The 25,033-nt window shown below is 44.2% G+C and overlaps 1 protein-coding gene across 26 annotated transcripts in view; it reads left to right on the plus strand.

The window, feature by feature from the left end:
- Positions 1-25,033, plus strand: part of Clasp1 (cytoplasmic linker associated protein 1) — a 221,554-nt gene that overhangs the window by 27,286 nt on the left and 169,235 nt on the right. For all 26 annotated transcript variants that reach the window (NM_001427589.1, XM_087580613.1, XM_087580631.1 and 23 more), the window contains 1 exon segment: positions 8,787-9,265. In NM_001427589.1, the coding sequence (NP_001414518.1) occupies positions 9,071-9,265 (195 nt within the window). In that variant the 5' untranslated portion in view covers positions 8,787-9,070.

The raw sequence follows: 25,033 nt of genomic DNA on the forward strand, positions 1-25,033 counted from the left end.
TATGCATATTCAAACTGTTGTCACCCCTCTAGGCCCTAGCATTTATATGCCCTCTGAAAAGTTCCCAGAATTCCGAATGCCTCACAATTGCAAAAACTCTGCAACTGGCAAAATCACACCCCTGCTAGAGCACAAGGCAAATCATGGTCAGCCGCAGTGGACAGTCCAAAGCAGCCCCATATCCCACACCTGGAATTAAAATGAAAACACTTTCTTATAATATTTCTATGCCTTTTAAAGAGAAATTCTAGAATTTTCATTATAGAATTTGCATACAAACTCTCACTAAGGAGAAGCAGGCTCCATTCATCCTCTGAGGACGTTATTTATCAGGTTCCAAAACCACAGAGAAATCACAAGGAAAATAAAAGACAATATCTTGTACAAATTTAGAAGCAACTCCTCAAGGAAAATACTAGGAAACTAAATCCAGAGATGTAGTAATTTTAATAAACTTTATTATTAATTCCTTGAGAATTTCATTCAGTGTTTTGATCATTTTAACCTCTGTTCTCCTTCCTAACTCCTCCCAGGCTCATTCCTAACTTCCTACCACTCCATTCTACTCCCTAACTTCATTTCTCTTAAACCAAGTAACTGATCAAGTCCAGTTTGTGCTGACCACATAGTCCTAGGTATGGAGTCATCCATCCATCAGAGGGTGGCCAACCTACCCTCGGTTACACCCTTAAAACTGTCTCTCCCTCCCTGAGAAGCAGTCAGCTGTGTGAGGTCCCTTAGTTAGGGAGAGAAGAATGTGGACCACCCATCCCCCATGCTAGAATGTTGACTGGCTTGGTCTTGTGCATATCTTGTGCAAGAACTGCAGCTGCTGTGAGTTGCTGAATGCAGTGGTCCCGTCATGCTCAAAAGATACTGTTTTGTTCCTGTCCTCTCCAACCTCTCGTTCTTACAGTCCTGCCTTCTCTTCTGAGACATCATCCACTTGTGGTTGATGTCTCCCACTGTCACTTAGTCTCTGCACTCTGATGTTATAAGTTTCCCAGATAAGTGTTAGAAAGATTGAATACTATGAAAAAGTGGAATATCTCACAAATGCTAGCTTGGTTTACTATGTGAACAAACTATGTCACGTTAATAAGGTAAGAAACAAAACTCATGCGTTCATCTCATCTAAATCTAAATTAGTTACAAGAAGACATTTGGGACAAAATTTAGTGATCTCTCATGATTCAAAAATAATCAAAGTTTTAGGAATAAAGAGCTACTTCTGTGATGTGATGAAAGCCATCTGTGAAAACCCATTAGTGATGAAAGACTGAATTCTGTCCTCCTACAATCTGGAGTAAAATGAGGATTTTTTTTTGGGGGGGGGGACATGTCTACTTGGTGTTGTATAGGCAACTAGGAGAGAAAAAGGAGGACAAGGCACACATGTTGGAAAGGAAGAAATTTAAAAACTGGTTTTGCAGATGACGTGATTATGTATGCTGAATATTCTGAGTAATCCATTCTAAGGTATTAGAATGAGGAAGACAACAGTCAGGCTGCAGGGTCAAGGTCAGCACACAGGTCAGCTTCTCTGTGCCTGCAAAGAGAATGTCAGTCAAGCTAAGAAAGCAAGTCTCTTGAAAATAACACCAAAGAGAAAAGAAAACTAGGGATAAACATGAGATGTGTAACATTTGCCTTTGTAATTATATAATACCATTTATAAAATGAAACATCCTGGACAGCTGGATTTTGTTTTGGGGTACACTCCATATTGGTGTCCAGATCCAGTACACTCACCTGCTAAGATCTTATATAGCTGTGTTCACAAGCTGGTGTGTTGATTTTAAAGTTAATGTTGAAATGCAGGGGACTCAAAAGATCCTTGATAAAGAGTGTGGTTAGAAGACTTTCCTAGCTTGTTACAAAGCTAAGCAATGAAACCAGTTCCTGTAGACTGAAGGGTAGATGTATAAAATCAGTGGAACAGAAGAAGAGTCCAGAAATAAATGCTAATACTTGTGACCCATTGCTTTTTTCTTTTAAACAAGACAGTAAGAAGGACAGTTTATAGTGGAGGCAAGGGATAACATTTTCAATCAATAATGGTGAGATAATAGGGGTCCTTATGCAAAAGATGTATTTGGATCCCTGCTATACATATTATGCACACACAGACACATATATTAACTTTAAATTGATAAAGGCCTTAAAGCACGATCTAAAACTATAAACTCCTGTGAAGAAAGCTTGTGCATGCCCTTGAACAGGGCAGCAGTTTGTTTCCCTCTTTCCTACATTAGAAACAAGCTGTGTTTTCTTAACTGTAACATCAAAGTGGGAGGTAAATTGGTCTTCATACAATTGTAAAATTTTGTCAAATGACACCATCAAGAAATTGAAAAGAGATCCCATAGATTCAGAAAAAAAATTGTAATTTCTTATGTGTTAGAATTTTATCCAGAATATTTTTGAAAGTTCAGCAGTAAAAGGATATATGACCCAAGGGTCAGTGTGGTGACATGTGCCTTTAATGTCAACACTTGGGAACAAGAGGCAGCAGATTTCTGTGAGTTCTAGGCCAACCAGCCAGGTCTACAGAATGCATTCCAGGCTAGGCAGGACATTTTAAAAAACAAAGCCTAATTGAAAATGAGCAAAAAAATTTGATTAAATGTTTCTCCAGAAATGGTCCCTAAATGATCTGTCATGCCTGACAACCTTGCCCTAATCCTTAGTACAAACTACCACCACCACCAAAATCCCTGGCCTTATTCAATATTTTAATTATTATATGTTTACATACATGTGTGCATATTCGTGCAGTGCTCGCAGAGGCCAAAAGAGCTGGATCCCCTAGAGCTGGATTGCAGGTGGTTTTTAGTGATCCAGCATGGGTGCTGGGCATCAAACTTGGTTCTTCTGGAATAGCAGCACGTACTTTTGACTGGTAAGCTATCGCGCCACACACACTTGCTATCTTTGGTAACAAGTCCTATCAATGATAAGAAAAATAAACCCAACCTCCTTAGTATCAGGAAAATACAAATTAAAGTCACTAAAAGATAGCACTGTGTGCCCACAAGAATGAGGTTAAGTTAAAGGGGCAGTAGCCAGTGTTGGTGAATTGTTCAGGAATATTCATAATGGGATTATTCAATGGTCCCAAAGTAGAAACTGTTCAAATACAGAAACACTGGATGGCATATCTGTACAACAGAATATCTTTAGCCAGACTGTGCGTGAAGAACTTACTGATGCATGCTACAGTGTGAATAAACCTTGGAAACAGTGTGCTTTGTAAAATTCCATGCATGAATGCCACACATTGTATGTCTCCATTTATATGCAATGTTCAAAATAGCCAAGGAGAGTGGGGTGTTTTTGTAATTCTAGCCAAGGCAGGAAGATTGTGAGTGTGAGTCCAGCCTGGGCTATGCAGTCATGTCTCATAAAATGTCTCATAAAACCAACAAAGAAGAAAAGTTTAAAAAAAATGCCTAAAACAAGGTATTGGTTGGGGATATAACTCAGTTGTAGAGTGCTTACTTAGCATGCACAAAACGCTGGATGGAGTCCCCAGCACTGCATAAAGAATGTGTATTGCATATCTACAATCCCAGCACTTTAGAGGCAGAAGCAGGAAGACCAGAAGTCCATGGTCATCCATAGCTGCATGGCTAGTTTGAGTCTAGCCTGGAATACCTGAGACCTTATCGCCAATGAATGAATGAAGAGTGAGTGAGTGAATGAATGAATGAACAAATGAACAGACACATTCAATACAGGGCAATACAGTAGAGTAAGGTGTGGTAAAAAGTGCTGGGGTGGACTGCTCAAGGATAAGGAATAGCATTTAGAAGCATAGAACTGTTCTTGAATGAGACAGTGCTGATGGGTACACAGTTGGTGAGTATATACTATAACCGCTGGATTTAAGAAGGGTGAGTGATGCATGGCTATCCTGTTACCAGAAAGTCCTATGTAGAAGTTGCTGTGGGTTGGTAGTCTGAGTCTCATGGTATGAGAGCCAAGCAGCTACCTGTGGCTCTGTGTTACAAGAGAAGTCAAGTATTGGTAGGCCAAGTGCGTAGTTCCTGTTCTCTAGAGGACCAGTGTGTGCACTGCACTTCGCCTGTGGTGCTCTGTGTCTCCCTAACAAGCTGGTTCTCTGCCAGGGTCTCATCTCCATGGAGGCTCTGCTTTGGGAAGCTGTAGCTTAAGTTGTTATTACCTTCTTCTATCCAGGGTTAAGTGCCTTCATTTTGTAACAAATTGGTATGCTGGTGTTGACACTAATCCCTTTTTATACATTTAAATATATTTTAAAAGAAGAAGAAAAATCTGTTTTCAGTTGGTCCTTGTTTTTGGAAAATTAAGGTTGATATTAAATAAACAGGGTTTCATTTGAATTTTTCTATTTAAATAATATGGGAAATGGGCACAATGCCTTAGTGGCTAAAGGTGCTTACCTCCCAAGAGACCCACATACTGGAAAGAGAGAGCTCCTGCAAGCCGTCCTGACTTCCACGTGCATGCCACAGTGTGTGCTTTCTAAGTGTTAAAAGGATACATTAAGTATAAAGAAAAGGAGGTATTTGCGATCTTAGTAATTAGCTTATATTCAGTATTTTATATTCTATCCTCTTTTAAACAATAGGCATAGCATATAGCATAATTAAACATAACATTTTATTTCCTGTGCCTATATTTTTATTAGTATATTTCTCTCTCTTTTGGCTTTCTTAAACATTTAGAAAAATTGTATATGGTAGGTTTGCCTGCACAGCACAAAGTCAGATCCCCTGGAACTAGAATTATAGAAGGTTGTAAACTGCTGAGTGGGTGCTGGGAATTGAACCCTGGTCCTCTATAAGGGCAACAAATGCTCATAACCACCAGCTCATCTCTCCAGCCCCTCATGAGTTTGTTTTTTCTTTTTTAAACATAAGCTTTGCAGTCCTTTTCCATAAGTTTAAACCCTTTTTAAAGTAATGGACAGTCTAGTCTGAAGGACATAGAAGCAGAGGGGGCAGTGTTGTGAATTCTCACTTCCCATGTGCCTGTTATCTCCACATGTGCCTCTTGATGGTTGAGAGAGTTCTGAGAAGTACAAAAAGAAGCGATTATTCTTAAATATTTTAATTTGTGTAGTGATAGGAACTGAACTTGGGTCTCCTGCAAAAGCATCAAGCACTCTACAGTGCTGAGCTGTCCAGCCCCCTAGACTGTGTCACTGGTGGAAGGAAGGCCTTGAGGGCCTTCTGAAGACTTAGGAACCATTACACTGTTGGTAGTGAGCCAGTAGAAGGGAGAGTGTTTATCCTGGAGCAGGTGACTAGTAGGTTAAAGGTTAAAGGTCTGAGGAGACAGAAAAGAGGAGTTGAGGTCATCTGTGTGTGTGTGTTTAGCCATGGGGTAAACTAGAGGAGGGAGGGAGGGAGGGAGTTAGCTCACTGCAGTGCAGTGTGTGACAAAGGGAAACTGGACTGGGCTGCTTGGAGTTTAGTTTGGCTGACTGATGAGGTGCAGTGCCCTCAGCTGAAGTGTTGCTGGGTCCCAAAGAATGTTCCAGCTTCTTATTTGCATGTCTCTTTTTCTTCTGGGCACTGAGACCCCGTGACTCACCAGGCCTTGCTTTAGCAGTCAGTGTAGCTCAACACCTGTCTTCTCATGGACCTGTATGGTGGTCATGAGTGAATGTTGGACTGCAGTGTGTGGGCCTTGGGTGGGAGAAGAAAGAGAAGGGATGGAGCCGGTGGACCATGCCACCAGACAGAAGAAATGGTAAGGTTGAAGCAGGTTCAGAAAACTGGGGTACATCTCATAATTGAGAATGGCAGACATTAGAACCAGCTCCCTGCCAGGCTCTACCTGTCCTGGAACATGTAACTATGACACCCCGATAAGAGGCCCAGGACAACCAGTCACATAGCATAAAAACCTGGAGTCCTCTAGCTAATAAGGCATCTAGATAGGCCCTGAGTGTTTTTAGCCAGTGAGCTTCTTCACTTCCTGGAAATTCCTTCTTGCAAAAGGTATTTAATTCCTGGTTCACCCAAAGTGAGACCTGTGCACTCATGTCCACCATGAATAAAGTAGTTCAGACAAGCAAGGACCATCTCCTTCATTAAGGAGTACCATGGGGGTGGGGGTGGGGTTCTCCTCCAGCCTGCCATTACTTTGAGCATTCACTTGGAACCAAACTGGATTTTCCCCAGTCCTGGGCTCAGCCACCTCGCTTCCTGTGGACACTCCCATTCCTATCTCCTCAAGGTCCCCAGCACATCTGGGCACACAGGAGGCTGGAACCATCATTCCCAACTCCTCAGGGTTCCCATGTCCCCTCTGATGTATGTGTGTGTGTGTGTGTGTGTGTGTGTGTGTGTGTGTGTGTGTGTGTGTGTGTGTGTGTGTAGGCACAGCGCACATGTAGGTCAGAGGGCAACCTCAGGTGCCTTCTTTGAAGACAGGGTCTCTCTGTCAGGTGAAGCTAGCTGACCTGCAGCTTCAAAGCATCCCCCGGTCTCTCCTACGTGGGCTGGGAGGCTAGTGCTGTTGTACCATCTTTTTACATGAGCTCTGGTGGTCCCAGGCTCTCGTGCTTGTAGGTCCTCAGCCGTCCATCGCCTTTGGTGGTAGAGAGCAGAACAGTTTATCATGGTACAGTTTCTGCGCATGTCAGTTTATCTGGCAGGGAAGGCATGTTGGCCCTACAGTTTGGTGTATCAGAAAGCAGATAGGCCAGCAACTTAACTGTACCTACAGCCATTGCTAGGGAATATTGCTTTCTGGGAGCTTCCTGAGTGCTTATGCTTCGACTCCATGACCCGCATGCTCTAGCTGATGTGGAACAATGAATACGTGCTCTTTGCACTTGGAACTCTCAGCAAGGCCGTAGTGTAGTGGGAAGAACACAGACTTTGGTACCATGTATAATGTGTTTATTTTATTTTTTATTTTTATATTTTAAAAACCCATTACAAGGGTGGTTATTCATGCTATGACACATTTGTAGAGGTCAGACGACAGCTTTGTGGAATCAAGTTTTCTTGTTCAATCATCACATGGGTTCTAGGGATTGAATTCAGGTCACCAGGTTTACATGGTGTCTATCCATGGAGCCATCTTCCTGGCCCACATCTTAAATTACATTGTGTGTGTGTGTGTGTGTGTGTGTGTGTGTGTGTGTGTGTGTGTGTGTGTTATGCACACTTATGTATCTTTGTGTGCATGTAGACGACACAGGTCACTGTGTCACTGTTCCTCATTCTTTCTTATTCTTTTGATATATAGTCTCTTTCTGAACTTGGAGCTTACATGTTTTGGCTAGGCTGGCAGCTAACAGGCTTCGTTCATTCTCCTGCATCTGCCCCTCCTCTGTGCTGGGAGTTACAGGTGTATTCAAGACCTATGTTCAGCTTGTTCCATGGGTTCTGGGATCTGAACTCATGTCCTCATGCTTGCACAGCCCCTATGTCCCCATCCTAGCCATCTTTCAGCTCTGAGACACTGGGTTTCCTGTGTGTTTTCCTAGATTTGAATGAAAGGAATTAGTGGTATGGTAGGAAAAAGAAGTTGAATAGGAAATATATTACTCTGCCGGCTATAGTTAACTAGTTAGCTCTTAAATCTGTCCAGTGAAAGGAATTTATGGTACTGTCTTAGTCAGGGTTTCTGTTCCTGCACAAACATCATGACCAAGAAGCACGTTGGGGAGGAAAGGGTTTATTCAGCTCACACTTCCACATTGCTGTTTCATCACCAGAGGAAGTCAGGACTGGAACTCAAGCAGGTCAGGAAGCAGGAGCTGATGCAGAGGCCATGGAGGGATGTTTCTTATTGGCTTGCTTCCCCTGGTTTGCTCAGCTTGCTCTTAATAGAACCCAAGACTACCAGCCCAGGGACAGCACCACCCACAATGGGCTGGGTCTTCCCTCCTTGATCACCAGTTGAGAAAGTGAGCTACAGTTGGGTCTCATGAAGGCATTTTTTCAAATGAAGCTCCTTTCTCTGTGATAACTCAGCTTGTGTCAAGTTGACACACAAAACTGGCCAGTACAGGGACTGAACATGAGTCAGCTCAGTGGTAGAACACTTGTCTAGCATTCACAAGTTCCTGTGTTCAAGCCTCAGGACTGCAAAAACTCCAAACTGAAGTTTTAGTACTTTTTTTCTCATGCATTTACAGTTCCCAAATGTGATTTTTGAGAATTTATTTTATATCACAGATAGTAGTAGTCCCAGTGGAGTTGACGTCAACAGAGATGGTGTCAGCAGCCTATCTCCTTTTCTGCCCCCCTCCTTTTCTGTCTCCTTTGATTGAGAAGGAGGCTTTCCCTCCACCCACTATGGCACTGCAGAGCAGGAAGGACAGCCTAGGTGCTGCCTTTGACTTTGGTTAATGTGACCAAGCTTGGGTTAGAGATGTTCAGAGGAGCCTGTCCCATCCCAAGACTGAGTTTACTGAGAGAGAGGCAGATGGTAAGGCCCTGAGTCTCATTACCTGTGGGGACCTTCAGAGTGGAAGCAAAACTGAAGGCAGCCGAAGCAGAAGATTGCCTTCCTGACTGGCGCAGTTACAAGTTAGGGAACTGTGAAAACTACCAGTTATCAAATATGCAGCTCACTGGCTCAGTCGCTTGGGCTTCGCCATTCTGTTAATAAAAATAATAATTATGTGTTGTTGATCCATTTGCCAAGTGTTCATGCTTCACACCCCACATGTGACAAGAGTGTTTGTGCAGCGTGCGCTTTTTGTGTCTGATTGACTGTTTTGTAACATTTGAGTGTTCTGCTCTCTCGCTCATTCACTCTCCTTTCTTCCTTTTCAGAATGGACTGCTGAATTATGAAGTATTTCAGACCCAGTTGTAGATCATCACTCCGCCACTCTCTCCTTTATCGCCTACTAGTTATTTAAATTGGACTTTTAATATCCTACCAGCTGCTCTTCAGACACACATGGTGCATTGCTGCCATTCCCGGGATTGCATCTTTGAAACACACGCTCTTAGTAGCCTTCAGCAAACAAAGAGGCCACCTCCCGGTACTGCTACCGGGAGGGAGTCATCCTGACCGCCCTCTAGCCTTGGCCAGATCTGGATTTGAATCCTACCATGGAACCACGAATGGAGTCCTGTCTGGCCCAGGTGCTGCAGAAGGATGTGGGGAAGCGGCTGCAAGTTGGCCAGGAACTCATAGACTATTTCTCAGACAAACAGAAGTCTGCTGACCTTGAGCATGACCAGACCATGTTAGATAAGCTTGTGGATGGACTCGCTACCTCTTGGGTGAACTCTAGCAATTACAAGGTAAGCCTCACTTTAGGATGCTCTTGAAGGTGGTAAGACTGTCTCAGCAGATCAAGATTGGTCCAAAACCAATGCATTGGGAAGTATCAGCTTGCTTCCTTGGCTTCCAATATGACAGTCATGCAGGCTATGGAAAGACTTGTGGGGCAGTAGTCATGAAGGTTATGGGAAGGCATGAGGGAAGGTCTGTGGGTGTTTACAAACATTTGCAGCCTTGAAGTTGAAGTTTAGGTCGTGTTTTGTGGGGAGGAGACTTTGACACCATGGTGAGTGGCTTTTCATGAATAAGGACTGATCTCTCAGGGAAGAGAATGTATAGCATTTACTTTCAAATTACTGTTTTGAATTCTGCTGGTACCTGGCCAGAAAAAGTTTGAGTTGTCCTGGAGTGCCTTTGATCCGTGGGTAATGGCATAGAAGATAGCTTTCAGATTTGAAGATTAGGACCCTTAAATGATAGGTGGGGAGTGGGAGGGTGAGGGTATGTGTGGAGGAGGTGGCTATCCACAACCTGTTTACATTGTGAATAGTTTTCCATTCATGGTTGAGCTTCATGAATGTAAACTATAGGGTGCTTGCAGCCTCGGAGAGGTGTCCTTCCTGTGTCCCCTCTTGCATCTTCCCTCTCATCCCTTGACATCAGGGTTCACTAGACAAGGGAAAGAAGCTTGTGGGCTCTGTAAACTTTGTCAAGGGGCCACGGATGCCTGGTCTGTTGCTGATCTTTACTGACTCAGTCGCCTGAGGCTGATTGGGATTTCGGAACTGGTGCTTACAGGATTCCTCTTGCTCTGCTTCCCACTTGTATTCAAGCCCCAGTCTCAACCAAGAGCGCTGAGCTCTTGTGTTTGTTAAAGATGTTACTAGAACATAATAGTCACTCACCATTGGGTTTACAGTTTTCCTCTCTGTCTTTGAAACCGTGCTGAAATCCTGCCTGTCTTACTCATTGGGCAGAAACTAATGAGTGCACCCTATGTCCAGGCTGCCTGGTGCTCTCTGGCAGAGTGCTGGAGATGAGGTCAGACAGAGTCAACTTGTGAGGGCTCACAGGCTACCTTGTTTGTGTTTGTATCATGGCTCCACTACTCCTGTGTGCAGTGCATATTAAGAAGCGTTTGGTAGAGAGAAACTGAAAAGTACCGTAAGGAAATTTAGCAAGCCTGGCATTAGCTAAGGTAATATCTCTGAGGAGGAAGAGTGATTTCAGAAGCTTGAAGCCGACCTTGTGCATGCCCCTGGCCAGTTGGCTTTGCTTCCTCCTTCCTTTCCTGCAGTGCCACCAGGCAGTGCCATCAGATGCCTGTCCATGATTGCTTTACTTAACTGCTGGTCTCAGCAAAGGTGCTTCCTCCCTCCCCTGAGGCAAGTTGTACTCACAGGAAGCAGGGATGGTGCTTATGTTGAGACTGACTGTGGTAGGAAGAGGATGGTTAAGGATGGGATAGGAATAAAACTGCTGTTAATTAGCAACCTGAGGAGCCTGTTTCACTGAGCTTTGCAATGTCTCAGGTTCCCCATTTATAGTGTCAGGATAATCAAGTTATAATAAAGATTAAAGATTTATTTGTATTTGTGTATGAATGTTTGCATGTTTGTTTGTGCACCGTACATATACTGTGCCCATGGAGGAGAAAAGAGGGCATCAGATCTCTTTGACCTGGAGTTACAGATGGTTTTGAGCTACATGTGGATGCTGGGAACCAAATGAGGGTTCTTTGCAAGATCAGTTAGTCCTCTTAACCTTTAGGCCACTGTTTCAGCCCCTTAAAAGATTGTGTGTGTGTGTGTGTGTGTGTGTGTGTGTGTGTGTGTGTGTGTGTGTGTGTGTGTGCATGCATATGCCATGGGGTGTGTGTGTGTGTGTGTGTGTGTGTGTGTGCGCGTGTGCATGCGTGCAGGTTGGAGAACAGCCTCAGGTATTATTCCTTACCTTCCTTTCACTTGGTTTAAGATAGGGTCTCTTCTTGCTCACTACTGTTGCATATAGCAGACTAGTTGACCTATATGCTTCTGGGGAGTCTTCTGATTCCACTTCTCATCTCCCCATAGATTATAGATGCACCACCATGTCCAGCTTTTATATGGTTCTGGGAAGCTGAGCTCAGGTCCTTATGCATGTGTGGCAAGAGCTTTAGCCCCTAAGTCGTCTCCCCAGCCAGATAATGAAGTTTTTATGAGCGCTGAATGAGAGAGTGGATCTCAGTTATTTCTTGCCTGCTGCATACTAAGCTCGTTAGTCATGGCTCTTGTCTAGTGGGGGTGCTGGACAGAACTTGTGATTGCTCCACTGTTCAGGTACATGAAATACACGGGATTCTGGGCAAGGCAGACATAAGCAGTGCTATTGCATGAGAATCTTGAAAATTCAGGTGTTTTTCAGATTGGATTTGTAAAGTCACAGCAGAGAGGGTTTAGGACTCAGCACTCTGAGGAGCAGTTCTTTTATCTTGGCTCCTCCATGCTTTCCTTCCCTTCCACTTTCCTCTCCTGTCCTTTTTTTCTTACCTCTTCTCTTCTCTTTGATACAGGGTCTTTTGTGTAGCCCTGACTGGCCTGAACTTGGCTGATCTTCCTGCCTCCAGCTTCCAAGTGCTGGGATGACGGCAGGTGTGTGCTACCATGCCTGACTGGGGCAGTAGTTAGTAAGCAAAGCAGGCTATTGAGAAGTACAGTGAAAAGGATGGGGCTCACTACCACCTTGCCTGGAATCAAGTCCTCTAGGCTTCGGCAGTGCAGAGCTGATGAGGTGAATGAGCTATGTCCTTCGGTGCTCTAACATCCGCTACCTTAATTAATGTATAGTCTGGGACTGTCCTAGGGTTGTGTAGTCCAGGACTGTCCTAGGGTTGTGTAGTCTGGGACTGTTCTAGGGTTGTGTAATCTGGGACTGTCCTAGGGTTGTGTAGTCTGGGACTGTCCTAGGGTTGTGTAGTCTGGGACTGTTCTAGGGTTGTGTAGTCCGGGACTGTCCTAGGGTTGTGTAGTCTGGGACTGTTCTAGGGTTGTGGTCCTGCTGAATAGAGCCCCACTCCCCTGGAAGTGTTGAGGTGCTGGCTTTGTCAGCTCTTTGAGTGCAGAGACAGCCCTGCTCCCAGCTGGAGCTTAGAGTATGGGCCTGGTAGGGGCTCAGCAAACCTGGAGACAGGATAGACTTGCACTGTGGACTGCTCAGCAGCTGCGGGTGGCTGCTTTATTGAAATCTAGATGCTAATTGCTTTGGCTCCTCCTCCTTTAATTTTCTTAATCTTTGTCAAGGTTTCTGAGCACCTGAGGTATATCTTATGAGACTTTAGTTTTAGAATAGTAGGAATAGAAGAGGGCAGCCTTCCTACGAGGACTTTGAAGCTGCACGTGTACATTCTTTTAGAGTAAGGGCTGAAGGGATAGTAAGAGGACAGAGATGAAATTTTGGCCTTCTGAAGCAACAGTGCTTCTGTGTTACCCCTTTCCCCTTTTCTTTTGTGTGTGGAGGGTCATGGGCACAGGCAAAGGCCCATCTCAGGTGTCAATGCTGGCTAGGGCTAGTCCATGAGCTCCAGGCACCCTCCAGTCTGTCTCCTCAGCATTGGACTATGGGCACTGAGACGGAACTCAGGTTTAAGTGCTTCTGTGGCTAGCCTTACTGACCAAGTGATTTTCTTATTTTCTTAACAGGAAAGGTAAATGAATGCCATGGAGACAGGGCCCCACTGTGAAGCTTATGCTGACCTAAAGCTCTTTTGTCTGTTTGCTTGGCATTGTGTGTGTGCCTCTGAAGTGCTGGCATGTACACATGTGACCCATGATACTGAGTTTTGGCTTGAATAAATTTACTTTATTTTCTTAACTCTGTAGATAAATTGCCTTTGAAATAGTTGCCATTTACCTCAAACCATGAGTCAGCCATCTTACCTTTTATTTAGTTGTGGAACACCCCTGCTACCTAAAATTTAAAAAAAAAAAACAACAAAAAACAAACAGTTTAGTATTAGTGTGCATGAGTGTGAAAGCCACAGTAGGTGTGTGTGGGGGTCAGAGACTATCTTTGTGACGTTTGTTCTCTCCTTCCAGCATCTAGGTTCTAGGAGTCAAACTCAGATTTTCAGGCTTGGCTTCAAGCACCTATCTGCCTGGATCTCTAAGAACCTTGTTATCTGTGTTTAGTTTTTGTCAACTTGACACAAACCAGATTAGCTGCTGCGGTGGCTCAAATGAGCAGTGTCTGTCGTGGTTTGGGGGCATTTGGACACTTGGTCCCTAGTTGCTGGCTTTCCTTGGGGAGGTTTAGGAGGTAACAGTCTTGTTGGAGGATGTATAGGACTGGGGGCTTTGAGAGAAAAATTCCTGCCTACTTCCAGTGTTTGCTCTTTCATGATTGCATTTAAAGACGTAAGGTATCAGCTTACTGTGCCTGCTCCCATGCCTTCCCTTGGGAACCTTCTCCCCCAACCCCCCAAATCCTCTCCTCTTAAGTTGCCTTGGTCATGGTGTTTTATCAGAGCAACAGAAAGGTAGCTAACACCTGGCAAGAGGGAAACTCAACTGAGGACTTGGCTTTTTTTTTTTTTTTTTAAATCAGACTGATTTGTGGGATAGTTTTTGAGTAATGATTGTTGTTGGAGGGCCCAGTCTACTGTGAATGGTCCCACCACTGGGCAGGCAGTTTCTGGTGGTTTAAGACAGCAGGCTAAGCAAGCCAGGGGAAGCAAGCCGGTAAACTATATTCCTCCATGGTTACCACTTCTGTTCTGCCTCCAGACTTCTGTTGTGGCTTTCCTCATCAGTGAGCTGTGAGCTGGAAGTATAAATAAGCCCAATAAACCCTTTCCTTCCCAAATTGCTTTTGGTCAGTGTTCTGTTTAAGATGTGTTTTTATTATACATGCATGTGGCTGCAGGTATTTAAGGATGACCTGGAGGTGGAGTTACAGGTAGTTGTGAGCCTCCCAATGTGGGTGCTGGGGACTGAATTTGGGTCTTCTGGAAGAGCAGGAAATACTCTTAAACATGAAGCCATCTCTCCAGCTCCTTTTGGTCAGTGTTTTATCACACCAACAGGAAAGCATCTTAATATTATACATGAGGCAATTTCTGCTGGTCGTTATGGAAATGAATCTTCAGTAGGGGTCCTGTGATTCCTGGTCCAGTCTTCCATAAGACCCTAAAGGCCAGACAGATCAATATTTTAGGCATTTGTGGAACTTATGGTTTTCTAGCAAATATTCAGGTAATTTGGGTCACAAAACCAGCTTTAGATAACACACAAATGAGCAGGCTTGGCCATGTCCCAGCAAAACTTGGTTCACAGAAACTTTGGCCCTGTTCTCAGTGACATTGAATACCTTTGATATGACTCAGGTGAACACTTCAGCATGGGAACCATTAATGATTTATCAGGAAGAAAAGTGGAGATTCTAATTTGCATGTAATTTGGGAATAGTGGTATTAGTTTAGATCAGAGCAGTTTATTTTTAATCCTATATTTGAAGAACACTTGTCAGTTTTAACCTTTTGGATACCAATTGGAATTCTGTTAGCCTGTCTCTGTCATAAAAATGAACAGACCTTGGGCTTTCTTGACTGGTAGAAGTCATCTTGAGGGGGCTGGAGAGCTCAGTGAGTAAAGTGTCTCTCTTTGAAGCATGAGGGCTTGAGTTCAGATCGCTGGGGCTGAGAGAAATGGAGACCAGCAAGCCTCACTGAATCCATGAGCTCTAGGGTTAGTGAGAGCCCTGTTCTGTCTTAATAATGTGGAAATCGATAGTAGAAGACCAGTGTTGACCTCTGGCCTCTTTGCTATATGCATACATATGTACACACCTATATGAACGCATTCATCACATGCGTGCATGCACACATACAACAAGACACCAAGTCATTTTTAAAAAATGATTTATTTTACGTGTGTCTTGCCTCCATGCCTGTATGTGTACCATGTGTGTGCTTGGTGTTCTCATCATATACCCTGGAACTGGAGTTAGATGTTTGTAAGCCACCATGTAGATGCTAAGAACTGAATCCAGGTCCCTTGCAAGAACTACAAGTACTCTTAACCACTGAGCTGAACCACCAGATCAGCATACCAAGTCATCTTAAGGGTTCAATGATTGGTTATTTAAATACCAGTGCAGGGTTGTCAAGATGGCTCAGTGGGTAGAGGCACTTGTGCACAGGCCCAGTGACCTGAGTACCATTGCTAGGTCCCACAAGGAGGAAGGAGATAAGCAACTGTCTAAAGTTGTCTTCTGGCCTTCACAATGTGCACTATGGTACACCTGTTCCTGTGCTTGATCTTTCCTCTCATGTAAACACACACACACACACACACACACACACACACACACACACACACACACACACACACACAGAAGCACATGCACATTCTATGTAATTAAAAATATGAATACTCATAATCCAGAAAGGGTGCTACCTATCTGGAATACCTTGAGAAGTATTTGACTTTTTATAGAGACCACGGAGACTAAGGCTTCTTAATCAGGAGGTTTCGCTTTAGATTACCTTCACGTTAGAAATCAAATGAAACTCCAAAACTTTGAATATGACTGTTCTCAGTGAGCTGCTCTTCCCTTTTCTTCCCTTTTCTTCCCCCTTCTTTTCTTTTCTTCTCTTTTCTTTCCTTTCTTTCCTTTTGAGACAGGGTTTCACTGTGTAGCACTTACTGGCTTGGAACTCTCTCTGTAGACCATGCTGACCTGTCTGCCTGTGCCTCCTCCAAGTACTGCTGGGATTAAAGGCGTGTACTACCACCCCAGCCTCTGGTCTTTCCTTTCTGGTTTCTTTGGTGAACACATGAAGGGAGGGAAAGATGCGAGTATATTCATGCACATATTCGATGCCATCATGTTCTCACTCTCACCATCATGTTCCAAACTAAGATCATCTCCTCCAGGAGACTGGAAGGTTGTAGCAGCCTGAGGCAACTGAGAGAGACATAGGCTGTGTAGTTTCTCCCACCAACCTCCCACCTTTCCTCTGCAGTGTGGTTGCATAGCTTCTTATCCTCAACAGTGCCTATGTCTGAGCTCTGTGGCCATCCAACATCCTAGAGGTGGGCAGGCCTCTGTGGGTACAGCCTTACAAACTTTCTCCCAGCATCCTAGAGCAGCACAGGTGTGTCTGAATCATAGGCCTTTTTCATCAGTTCTCAGAGCCCCACAGCCCTAAAAACCTAGTTTTCCCCATAGCTTTGTCTGAGCTGTCATGGACTGTAGGCTTTATTTGTTTACCAGCTGCCTAGGACATGTTTCACCGGAAGGAGGACTGCAGTTGCTACCTCAGAGAATTTTCAAGGGCTTATATTAATACACTGTATATTGTTTACCTCCCTATCACCCCCACAATTTTGTGTCCCAGAACACACCTGGCTTCAAATTCTGGGTAAGCAATTGTAGACCTCTGTGCAATATTGTGGAATGATGATGGCAGCCTGTGGCAGGACACATTCACCATGTGCCGGAAACTGTATGAGGTACCTATATACTATTTCCATTTTGCAGATGAAGAATTGATGCTCAGACAAGTCAGGTGATTTGTTTGGAGTGATGACCTACTAAGTGAGGTTTCTGGGATTTGAGGAAAGTCTTTATGCAATACCCAAGGTTAAGCATGTGGAATCACACTCTATGGAGAGAATGGAAGTGGTCTCTGCCTTCATACTATATAGCCAGCATATAGGCTGGGTAGGTTTGCTTGATGTAGTTTGTGTGAGCCTTACTTCTGTCCATGGTTGTCTCACTGCTGGGAACTTGAACTTGGAGCTTCCTAATTCCTCCTAAGTTAGCCTCTGTAGTGTCCTTGCCTCAAAAGCTGTTACAGTCGGATTGAGGAGCATCTAGAACATACAGGAGGATAGGGGCACATTGCACAGTATGAGATCATAAACAGTCCAGTGAGAATGTGTATGGAGCTTTAAGTGGAATGATGATAAAGGTTAGTAGGGTGTCCTTTGCTAATGACCTCGATGGGAGAGTGAGGAAAATGACCCTGAGGAATGAGAAGTTAAGTTACAAGCAGCGATTTCTGGCCCCCCTCTGGGCAGTATTATGTCTGTGGGCCGTAGAAAGTTAGTTTTGCCTAAGCCACATCTCAGAGCTCAGTGACACATGCATTTATGTGCAGGAGGGGGATGTATGGACAAATAGGGAGGTACCTCTTATCTCTTGCCTATCTCCCAGCCTTGGCGCCTTCAGTGAGGCTCATGTTCCCTTCATTTGTCCCTGAGAGGAGAGCCAGACTAAATGGGTTCAGAGTAAATGACTTCTGCTTCTTTTCTGGCTCTCTGCTTGGTTCTGCCAAGTGATGTGCCCTTTAGAGGACCTGGAAGGAGGCTCTTGCAGGCTTTCCTTTAGTGTTGGCATAAGGGTTTCTAGAAGTTAATTTCTGTGATTCAATCAAAATAGGTGCCTCTCCTGTGAGTAGAAAGGCTAGAGTGAGCTAAGCAAAAGCAGATAACCCAGGGCGTGTGTGTGTGTGTGTGTGTGTGTGTGTGTGTGTGTGTGTGTGTGTGTGTGTGTGTACATATGCACAGACAACAAGCTGTACTGGAAATAATTAAGATATGAGTGTGAGCTATTTGGTTCCCCCTCTGGCCTTGCACTTTGTGCTGTGAAGATAACATCCTCATCTATGTAATGGATCTAATGCTGCCTCCGACATAAAGTTTCCTTGAGTATCCAGCCAGTGTATGTAAGGAGCTGGCTAGTGCTGGGCAGGTACAATAAAGAAGTCAATGAAGACACGTAAATGGGGCCAAACAATAGCGTGATCTGTTCAGTGTTGATCTTGGTGTGGAGTTGACAGTGCAGGCCTTACTGTAGCCCTGCCTATTGGCCTATGTTCTAGGGTAGGAGACTCAGGTCTTCTGCAGTAGGATATGAAGTCCTGAGTTGTGCATTGTTGGAAATGAAGCCCTGGACAGAGAGCAGTAGCTGGCTGGGGAGTCTGTCAAGAGTGTGTAAGGGCTTCCAGAATCAGTAAAGCCATCAGATAAGGACCCCAGTATTTGGGAGATTTTGGTAGTTCTTTTTATTTTTAATTCCATGGTTATACTTTGCCTTGTTTCTAAAAGATAAAATGTAAATAAGGACACAGATGAGAGCTCATTAATTGAATGCCAAAAGCAAACAAAAGGAAACAGCTGGGCGAGTGGAGTGCTTGCAGCCGACAGTGAGGCTGATGAGGCCTGAAAGCTAGTGTTTACCAATAACTAACATTTATTAAGCACTCATTGACTGCCAGGCACCCTAAGTGCTTTGAAGGCAATGTGCTGTGATCTCCTGGGAAGTGTTTGGTGATAAGCCTGTGATTATTCAGTCTGCACCCCAAGGAACCCCCTCAGAGGAGTTTGGAAGAAACCTCTGAGGTTATGTGACACTAGGCATGTCAGGCAGGTTTTATCTTATTTTTAAAATATCATTAAAATATCATTTATTCTTTGGCAATTTCACCTCTCTCTCTCTCTCTCTCTCTCTCTCTCTCTCTTTCTCTCTCTCTCTCTCTCCATCTCTCCCCATGTCTTGAGCATATCTACTCCCCATGTCCCTCTTAACCCACCAACATGTCTCCCTCACACTTCGCCAGCTCACTACCACCACCACCTTTATTTTAAAACAGCCTACTGAGACTGGTCAGCACCGGTATGGGACTGATCTTGTGCAGGTTAGTATAGCACATACAGCCGCAGAGCTGTCTGGACCTCAGTGTTTCACAGCACTCTTCTCCAAGTGGCTCTGCCATCCTTTCTAAGATGCTCCTTGAGCATTGGGTGGAGGGTTGGCATAAATGCCCCATTTAGGGCTAAGTCACTTATGTTCAACACTTTGACAGGCCATGAGCCTCCCTATTAAATGCTTCCAAGTGTAGAATGAAGCTTGTTTGGCCAAGGTTGAGAGCACCACTAAGCCGTGGATGTGAACATAGATGCTTAGAGAGCAGTTGGGCAACAAGGATAGCAGTTGTAGTTTTACCTTAGGGACACGACTTCATGGACTTTGGACTGTGTTTACAGCACCGGGCATCATGGGCTTTTGACTGTGTTTACAGCACCAGGCATGAATTCTCTCCTGTGGAACAGGTCTTAACCTAGCAGAAACGGGACACTTGGCTTTCTGAGCCTGCCTCTGAAGCAATCTGTAAGACTTGATGATTTCCAGCAGTTTTAGTAGTCCTACTTAATGGTAGCATGAAGAAAAAAAGGTCACAGTTAGTGGTTGTTTCAAGAGACAGAAGGGAGTGTGTGTGTGTGTGTGTGTGTGTGTGTGTGTACATGTGCATCCATATTTTTGTCCATGCATGACCTCGTGTGGATACTTGTCTGAGTATACAAAGTAGCAGAATGAATTTAGGAATTATTCAGAATTTCAGGCGTTAGAATGCCATTTGTTGAGTATTAATTATGAATAGCCTATATGATAAATTTGATTTTTGATTCATAGGAGATATTTTTATGAAAATAAATCCCTATGAAATAATTTTGATGAAGATTTTGTAATGTAGATAAGAAGATATTTTTATGTTAATTTTAAGGAATTTCAACCATATCGTCTGACCAGAAAGCTCCTGGGTGCTCCCTGTCCTAGGATTCTAGAAGCCCTGCTATGCTAGCTCTTCTGTAGGTGATGGAGATCCAAGTTCAGGTCCATACGCTCCCCACTGAGCCATCTTCCCATCCCCAAAAGCCCCTGATAGGCTTGTGTCTGAAATAACTGTTTTATTATTTACACCCATGGAGAAGAATGGGAAGAGTATTTACTGGATTTCTGGGGGGGGGGGGGGTAGGGGGTGGTGATAGAGCTGAGGTGGAGCCAAACGTTCCATGGCTGGCACAGTACACTGTGTTTATCCTTCATTTCCTTTTCTGTGTGCCATTTATTATTTAAGACTTTTAGCTGTATCATCAAGTGAGACTTTGTCTTTATTCCAGCTCCTTTCAACTCAAGGACTTCTCCTTGGTGATTATACTGTTTTTAAATCTGGTTCCATTCCTTGTGTATATTAAAAACATGAAGTATGAACTGTCTAGATACTGAACTTTGTAAAGGGTTATTGTACAGGTTAAAACCGGAGTTTGAATCCTAGACCCCATGGTGGAGAGTTGTCCACCTAAAGTTGTCTTCTAACCTACCTCCACATGTGCACTATGACATGTGTGCACCTGCACTCACATAAATGCATCACACACGCACGCATACACACACACACACACACACACTCACACGGTATGTTTAAATTACAACAAGAACTGTATAGTGCTCTACCCACATGCCTGGGTATATAAGCCATTCCTGGGTATCTTAAGTGAGGAATGGAAATTGATCCAAGTGAAGTCGGGCCTTGGTGGGAAGGGGAGATATGAGAGTGGGGCTAGGCAAGGGAGCCTTAGGACTCACTTCTAGCCCTCCCTTGGATCTGGCCACACCCTTTGCCAGGGACCCAGTTTCCTGTTTTCCTTTTTACCCCAGGCCCAGATCTATTCTTTAAGAACTATTTATTTCATGTATGTGAGTACACTGTTGCTGTCTTCAGACACACCAGAAGAGGGCATCAGATCACATTACAGATGGTTGTGAGCCACCATGTGGTTGCTGGGAATTGAACTCAGAACCTCTGGAAGAGCAACCACTGAGCCATCTATCCAGCTCCCAGATCTATTCTCTTAGGGCCAGATCTTTCCTGATCTGAGCTGTTGAGATGGGAACAACTAATAGCCTAGTCACAGCACCTTGAGAAAAGGCAGGTTCAGAGCTGGTGGGAAAAGCCAGTGCTCTTCTCTCTCTGGGAGTGGTGCGCTGGGCTGACCCTCTGTGCTACCAATCTAGTCCCCAGAAGCAGCCTGCAGCTGGGTGTTTGAGACCCTGATGGTTCAGTGTCAAGTGTGAAACCTTCATGTAAGTGAATAAAGAGATTGAGACCCAGGGCTCCAAGGTTTGGGTGGATGTGACAGAGTGGAAGGTCATGACACACTGAAGGCAGCTGTTGCTAGGCAGACGTGAGGAAGAATCCCATTAAGGTTAGCTGAATTCAAGAAACTCTTAGTCTATGTATGCACAGGGAAATAAATGTCTGATATGATACATGTCAGTTTCCTAATGGAGTCAGGACAATGCAGTGGTTCATGCACTGTTGACGGTTTTGGGGAGTCTCACTACATAGTCCAAGATGGCCTAGTATTTTGAGGTCTTCTACCTCCTCTGCATTCTCATTTCAGGCATATGACATGTATACAACATATATTCTCATTTCAGTCATATGACATACATGTATACAACATTTATTCTAATTTCAGGCATATGACATGTATACAACATATATTCTTTTTTTTTTTAAATTAACTTGAGTATTTCTTATATACATTTCGAGTGTTATTCCCTTTCCCGGTTTCTGGGCAAACATCCCCCTAATCCCTCCCCCTCCCCTTCTTTATGGGTGTTCCCCTCCCCATCCTCCCCCCATTGCCGCCCTCCCCCCAACAATCTAGTTCACTGGGGGTTCAGTCTTAGCAGGACCCAGGGCTTCCCCTTCCACTGGTGCTCTTACTAGGATATTCATTGCTACCTATGAGGTCAGAGTCCAGGGTCAGTCCATGTATAGTCTTTAGGTAGTGACTTAGTCCCTGGAAGCTCTGGTTGCTTGGCATTGTTGTACATATGGGGTCTCGAGCCCCTTCAAGCTCTTCCAGTTCTTTCTCTGATTCCTTCAACGGGGGTCCTATTCTCAGTTCAGTGGTTTGCTGCTGGCATTCGCCTCTGTATTTGCTGTATTCTGGCTGTGTCTCTCAGGAGCGATCTACATCCGGCTCCTGTCAGCCTGCACTTCTTTGCTTCATCCATCTTGTCTAATTGGGTGGCTGTATATGTATGGGCCACATGTGGGGCAGGCTCTGAATGGGTGTTCCTTCAGTCTCTGTTTTAATCTTTGCCTCTCTATTCCCTGCCAAGGGTATTCTTGTTCCCCTTTTAGAGAAGGAGTGAAGCATTCACATTTTGATCATCCGTCTTGAGTTTCATTTGTTCTAGGCATCTAGGGTAATTCAAGCATTTGGGCTAATAGCCACTTATCAGTGAGTGCATACCATGTGTGTTTTTCTGTGATTGGGTTACCTCACTCAGGATGATATTTTCCAGTTCCAACCATTTGCCTACGAATTTCATAAAGTCATTGTTTTTGATAGCTGAGTAATATTCCATTGTGTAGATGTACCACATTTTCTGTATCCATTCCTCTGTTGAAGGGCATCTGTGTTCTTTCCAGCTTCTGGCTATTATAAATAAGGCTGCTATGAACATAGTGGAGCACGTGTCTTTTTTATATGTTGGGGCATCTTGTGGGTATATGCCCAAGAGAGGTATAGCTGGATCCTCAGGTAGTTCAATGTCCAATTTTCTGAGGAACCTCCAGACTGATTTCCAGAATGGTTTTACCAGTCTGCAATCCCACCAACAATGGAGGAGTGTTCCTCTTTCTCCGCATCCTCGCCAGCATTTGTTGTCACCTGAGTTTTTGATCTTAGCCATTCTCACTGGTGTGAGGTGAAATCTCAGGGTTGTTTTGATTTGCATTTCCCTTATGACTAAAGATGCACAACATATATTCTAATTTCAGGCATATGACATGTATACAACATATATTTGGCCTTTGGGATTTTAAAAGCGTTTTAGGGCTTTTATTTAAAAACTTTAGCCCCCTCAAATCTATTAGTTCTGAATACAGGCTAGCTTTATTTGTGTTGGGCGTGTTCCTTTCTGCCCTGCTCTGTTGTCTGCTAAGAGATATCTGCATGTGGCGGGCCAGACCGAATGTGGCAGTTTCTTCTTTCCCTCAGGTAGCTTGCTAGAAAAGTGTATTTTTTTTTAGACTGAGATCTCGATTCCTTTGTTTAAAAGGAAAATGCGTTTTTTTCTTCTTCTGCTATTTCCCAAAGTAGATGCATCCTGTTTAGGGCAGGGAATGCATACCTGGAAATAGGGACGCAAACAGGGGACAGCTGCTGTACTGACTCTCGGGGGAGCTGTGTTCTAAATCTTACCTTGCTGATGGCTTCATGTTCACAGCCCCTGAAATCATGTTCTAGGTTTGTATTCTGTACTTGCTGGCTGATGCTCTCATGCTGCTGAGGTGCTTAGAAAGGACTTTCTGTGTCAGAACTTCAACTCGTCAGCTCCTGGTTGGTGCTCTTTTTTCTGCTGTTTCCTGTGAAAGTGACTCCACTCCTGTGAACTGAACAATTTATAGTGGAGAAGCTAGGAGCCTGGAAGTCTGGAGTTAGACTGTGTTGTGCGATGAACTCTTGCTGGGGAGATGCAACACACACATCTAGTCACCCCAGATAGAGAGCCCAATGAGAGAGCAAAGTACAGATGCCACCAGAGTCTGATTTGGTGAATGAGTTTTATTGGAGTCACTTAGAGCGGTATGAGTGAGGGTTCCTCACAGGAGCAGAAACGACTTAAGAACAGCTGCGTCATCATGACCCACCCCAGCATTGGGACAGCTCACAAAGCTGGGAACCTGGAGCACACAGCCCAGCCTGCAGGCAGCTCAACAGGTTGCGACTCTAATCTAAACTTTTTCTACGTAGCTTGCCTGGTTTCTGCTTCTTCCAGGCAGCTGTTGTCAGAGTGATTTTTAGCTTTTTTTTTCCTCTGAGAGTCTTCTTTGCCATTTAGCTTACGTTGTCAGAGAGGGACTTTCAGCTTTTATTGTATACTGTGGCAGGGACAGGCCCAGTGAATCCGGTCAATTTTGAGTACTTCCTGAACATATTTTGAGTTGTTTACCTTCCTGCTTAAAGGAGCCACCTGCAAGATGGAATGTTTCAAACCTGGAAGAAACTGGAGAATACGCACTTATTCTCTCTTTCCTTCCCTCACTGTGGTGCTCTGTAAATTGTGTGGTCTTCCATTGCTTGGGTAAAATTGGTGGGTGCCCAGTGGAGAAAGGAAGATGATTTTGCTTGAGTAAAGCCAGGAAGTGAATTCAAAGTGATTAGTTTGCTTATGATGTTGAGGAGACTGAAGAGCTGCCCGGGTGTGAGCTTCACTCTGTGTGGCAGGCTTTGATGTGTGTTACCTCAGTCTGCCTCCTCCCAGAGGTCAGTTCTGAGATTCTTCCAGGTGAAGCAATGTTCTCCAGGGCAGTGTGTTTGGATGCCAGCGAGTCTGTGGTTCATTCTGTGACTGATAGGTATATCCCTGTTTGTAATCTCTTTGTGTAGGGAGTAAGCAAACTAAAACACATCTTGCTTTTCCTGTTGCCTTCACAGTAATGGGTAGAAATTCTTTTTTTTAGGGGGAAGATTTTTTTATGTAAAAAATTTAGCAGTTATATAGAAGAACAACAACCTACAACATCCCCTGCATGTGGATCTGCCTGAGTGTGTATGTGTTTGCGCACATGTTTGTAGAGGCCAGAGGTTGAGTCAGGGATCTTCCTAAACTAGTCCACCTTGTCGTTTGAGGCAGGATCTCTTATGAGCTTGCTGACTCAGTTTGTGGATCCCCTTCTGTCCTAGCCTCTCAACCCTGGGGTTACAGGTCTGCGTTGCTGCCCAGCTCTTAATGAGTGCTAGGGATCTGAACTTAGGTTCTTATACAGGGAAGGAACACTTTATTACCACAGTGACCAGCTTTGGCTTGGTGAGCACAAGTTAATAGGGAAAACATCCTTTAAAACACAAGGTCTTTTCTATGGACTAGCAGTCTGTTCTGACCATGTGTAGGAGGAAAACATATATTTTTACCTAAGAACAAAGGGGCCTGTTGGGAGGGAG

This window comes from Rattus norvegicus, chromosome 13, assembly GCF_021556685.1.
Source record: "Rattus norvegicus strain SHRSP/BbbUtx chromosome 13, alternate assembly SHRSP_T2T, whole genome shotgun sequence".
In the NCBI taxonomy this organism is placed as follows: domain Eukaryota; kingdom Metazoa; phylum Chordata; class Mammalia; order Rodentia; family Muridae; genus Rattus; species Rattus norvegicus.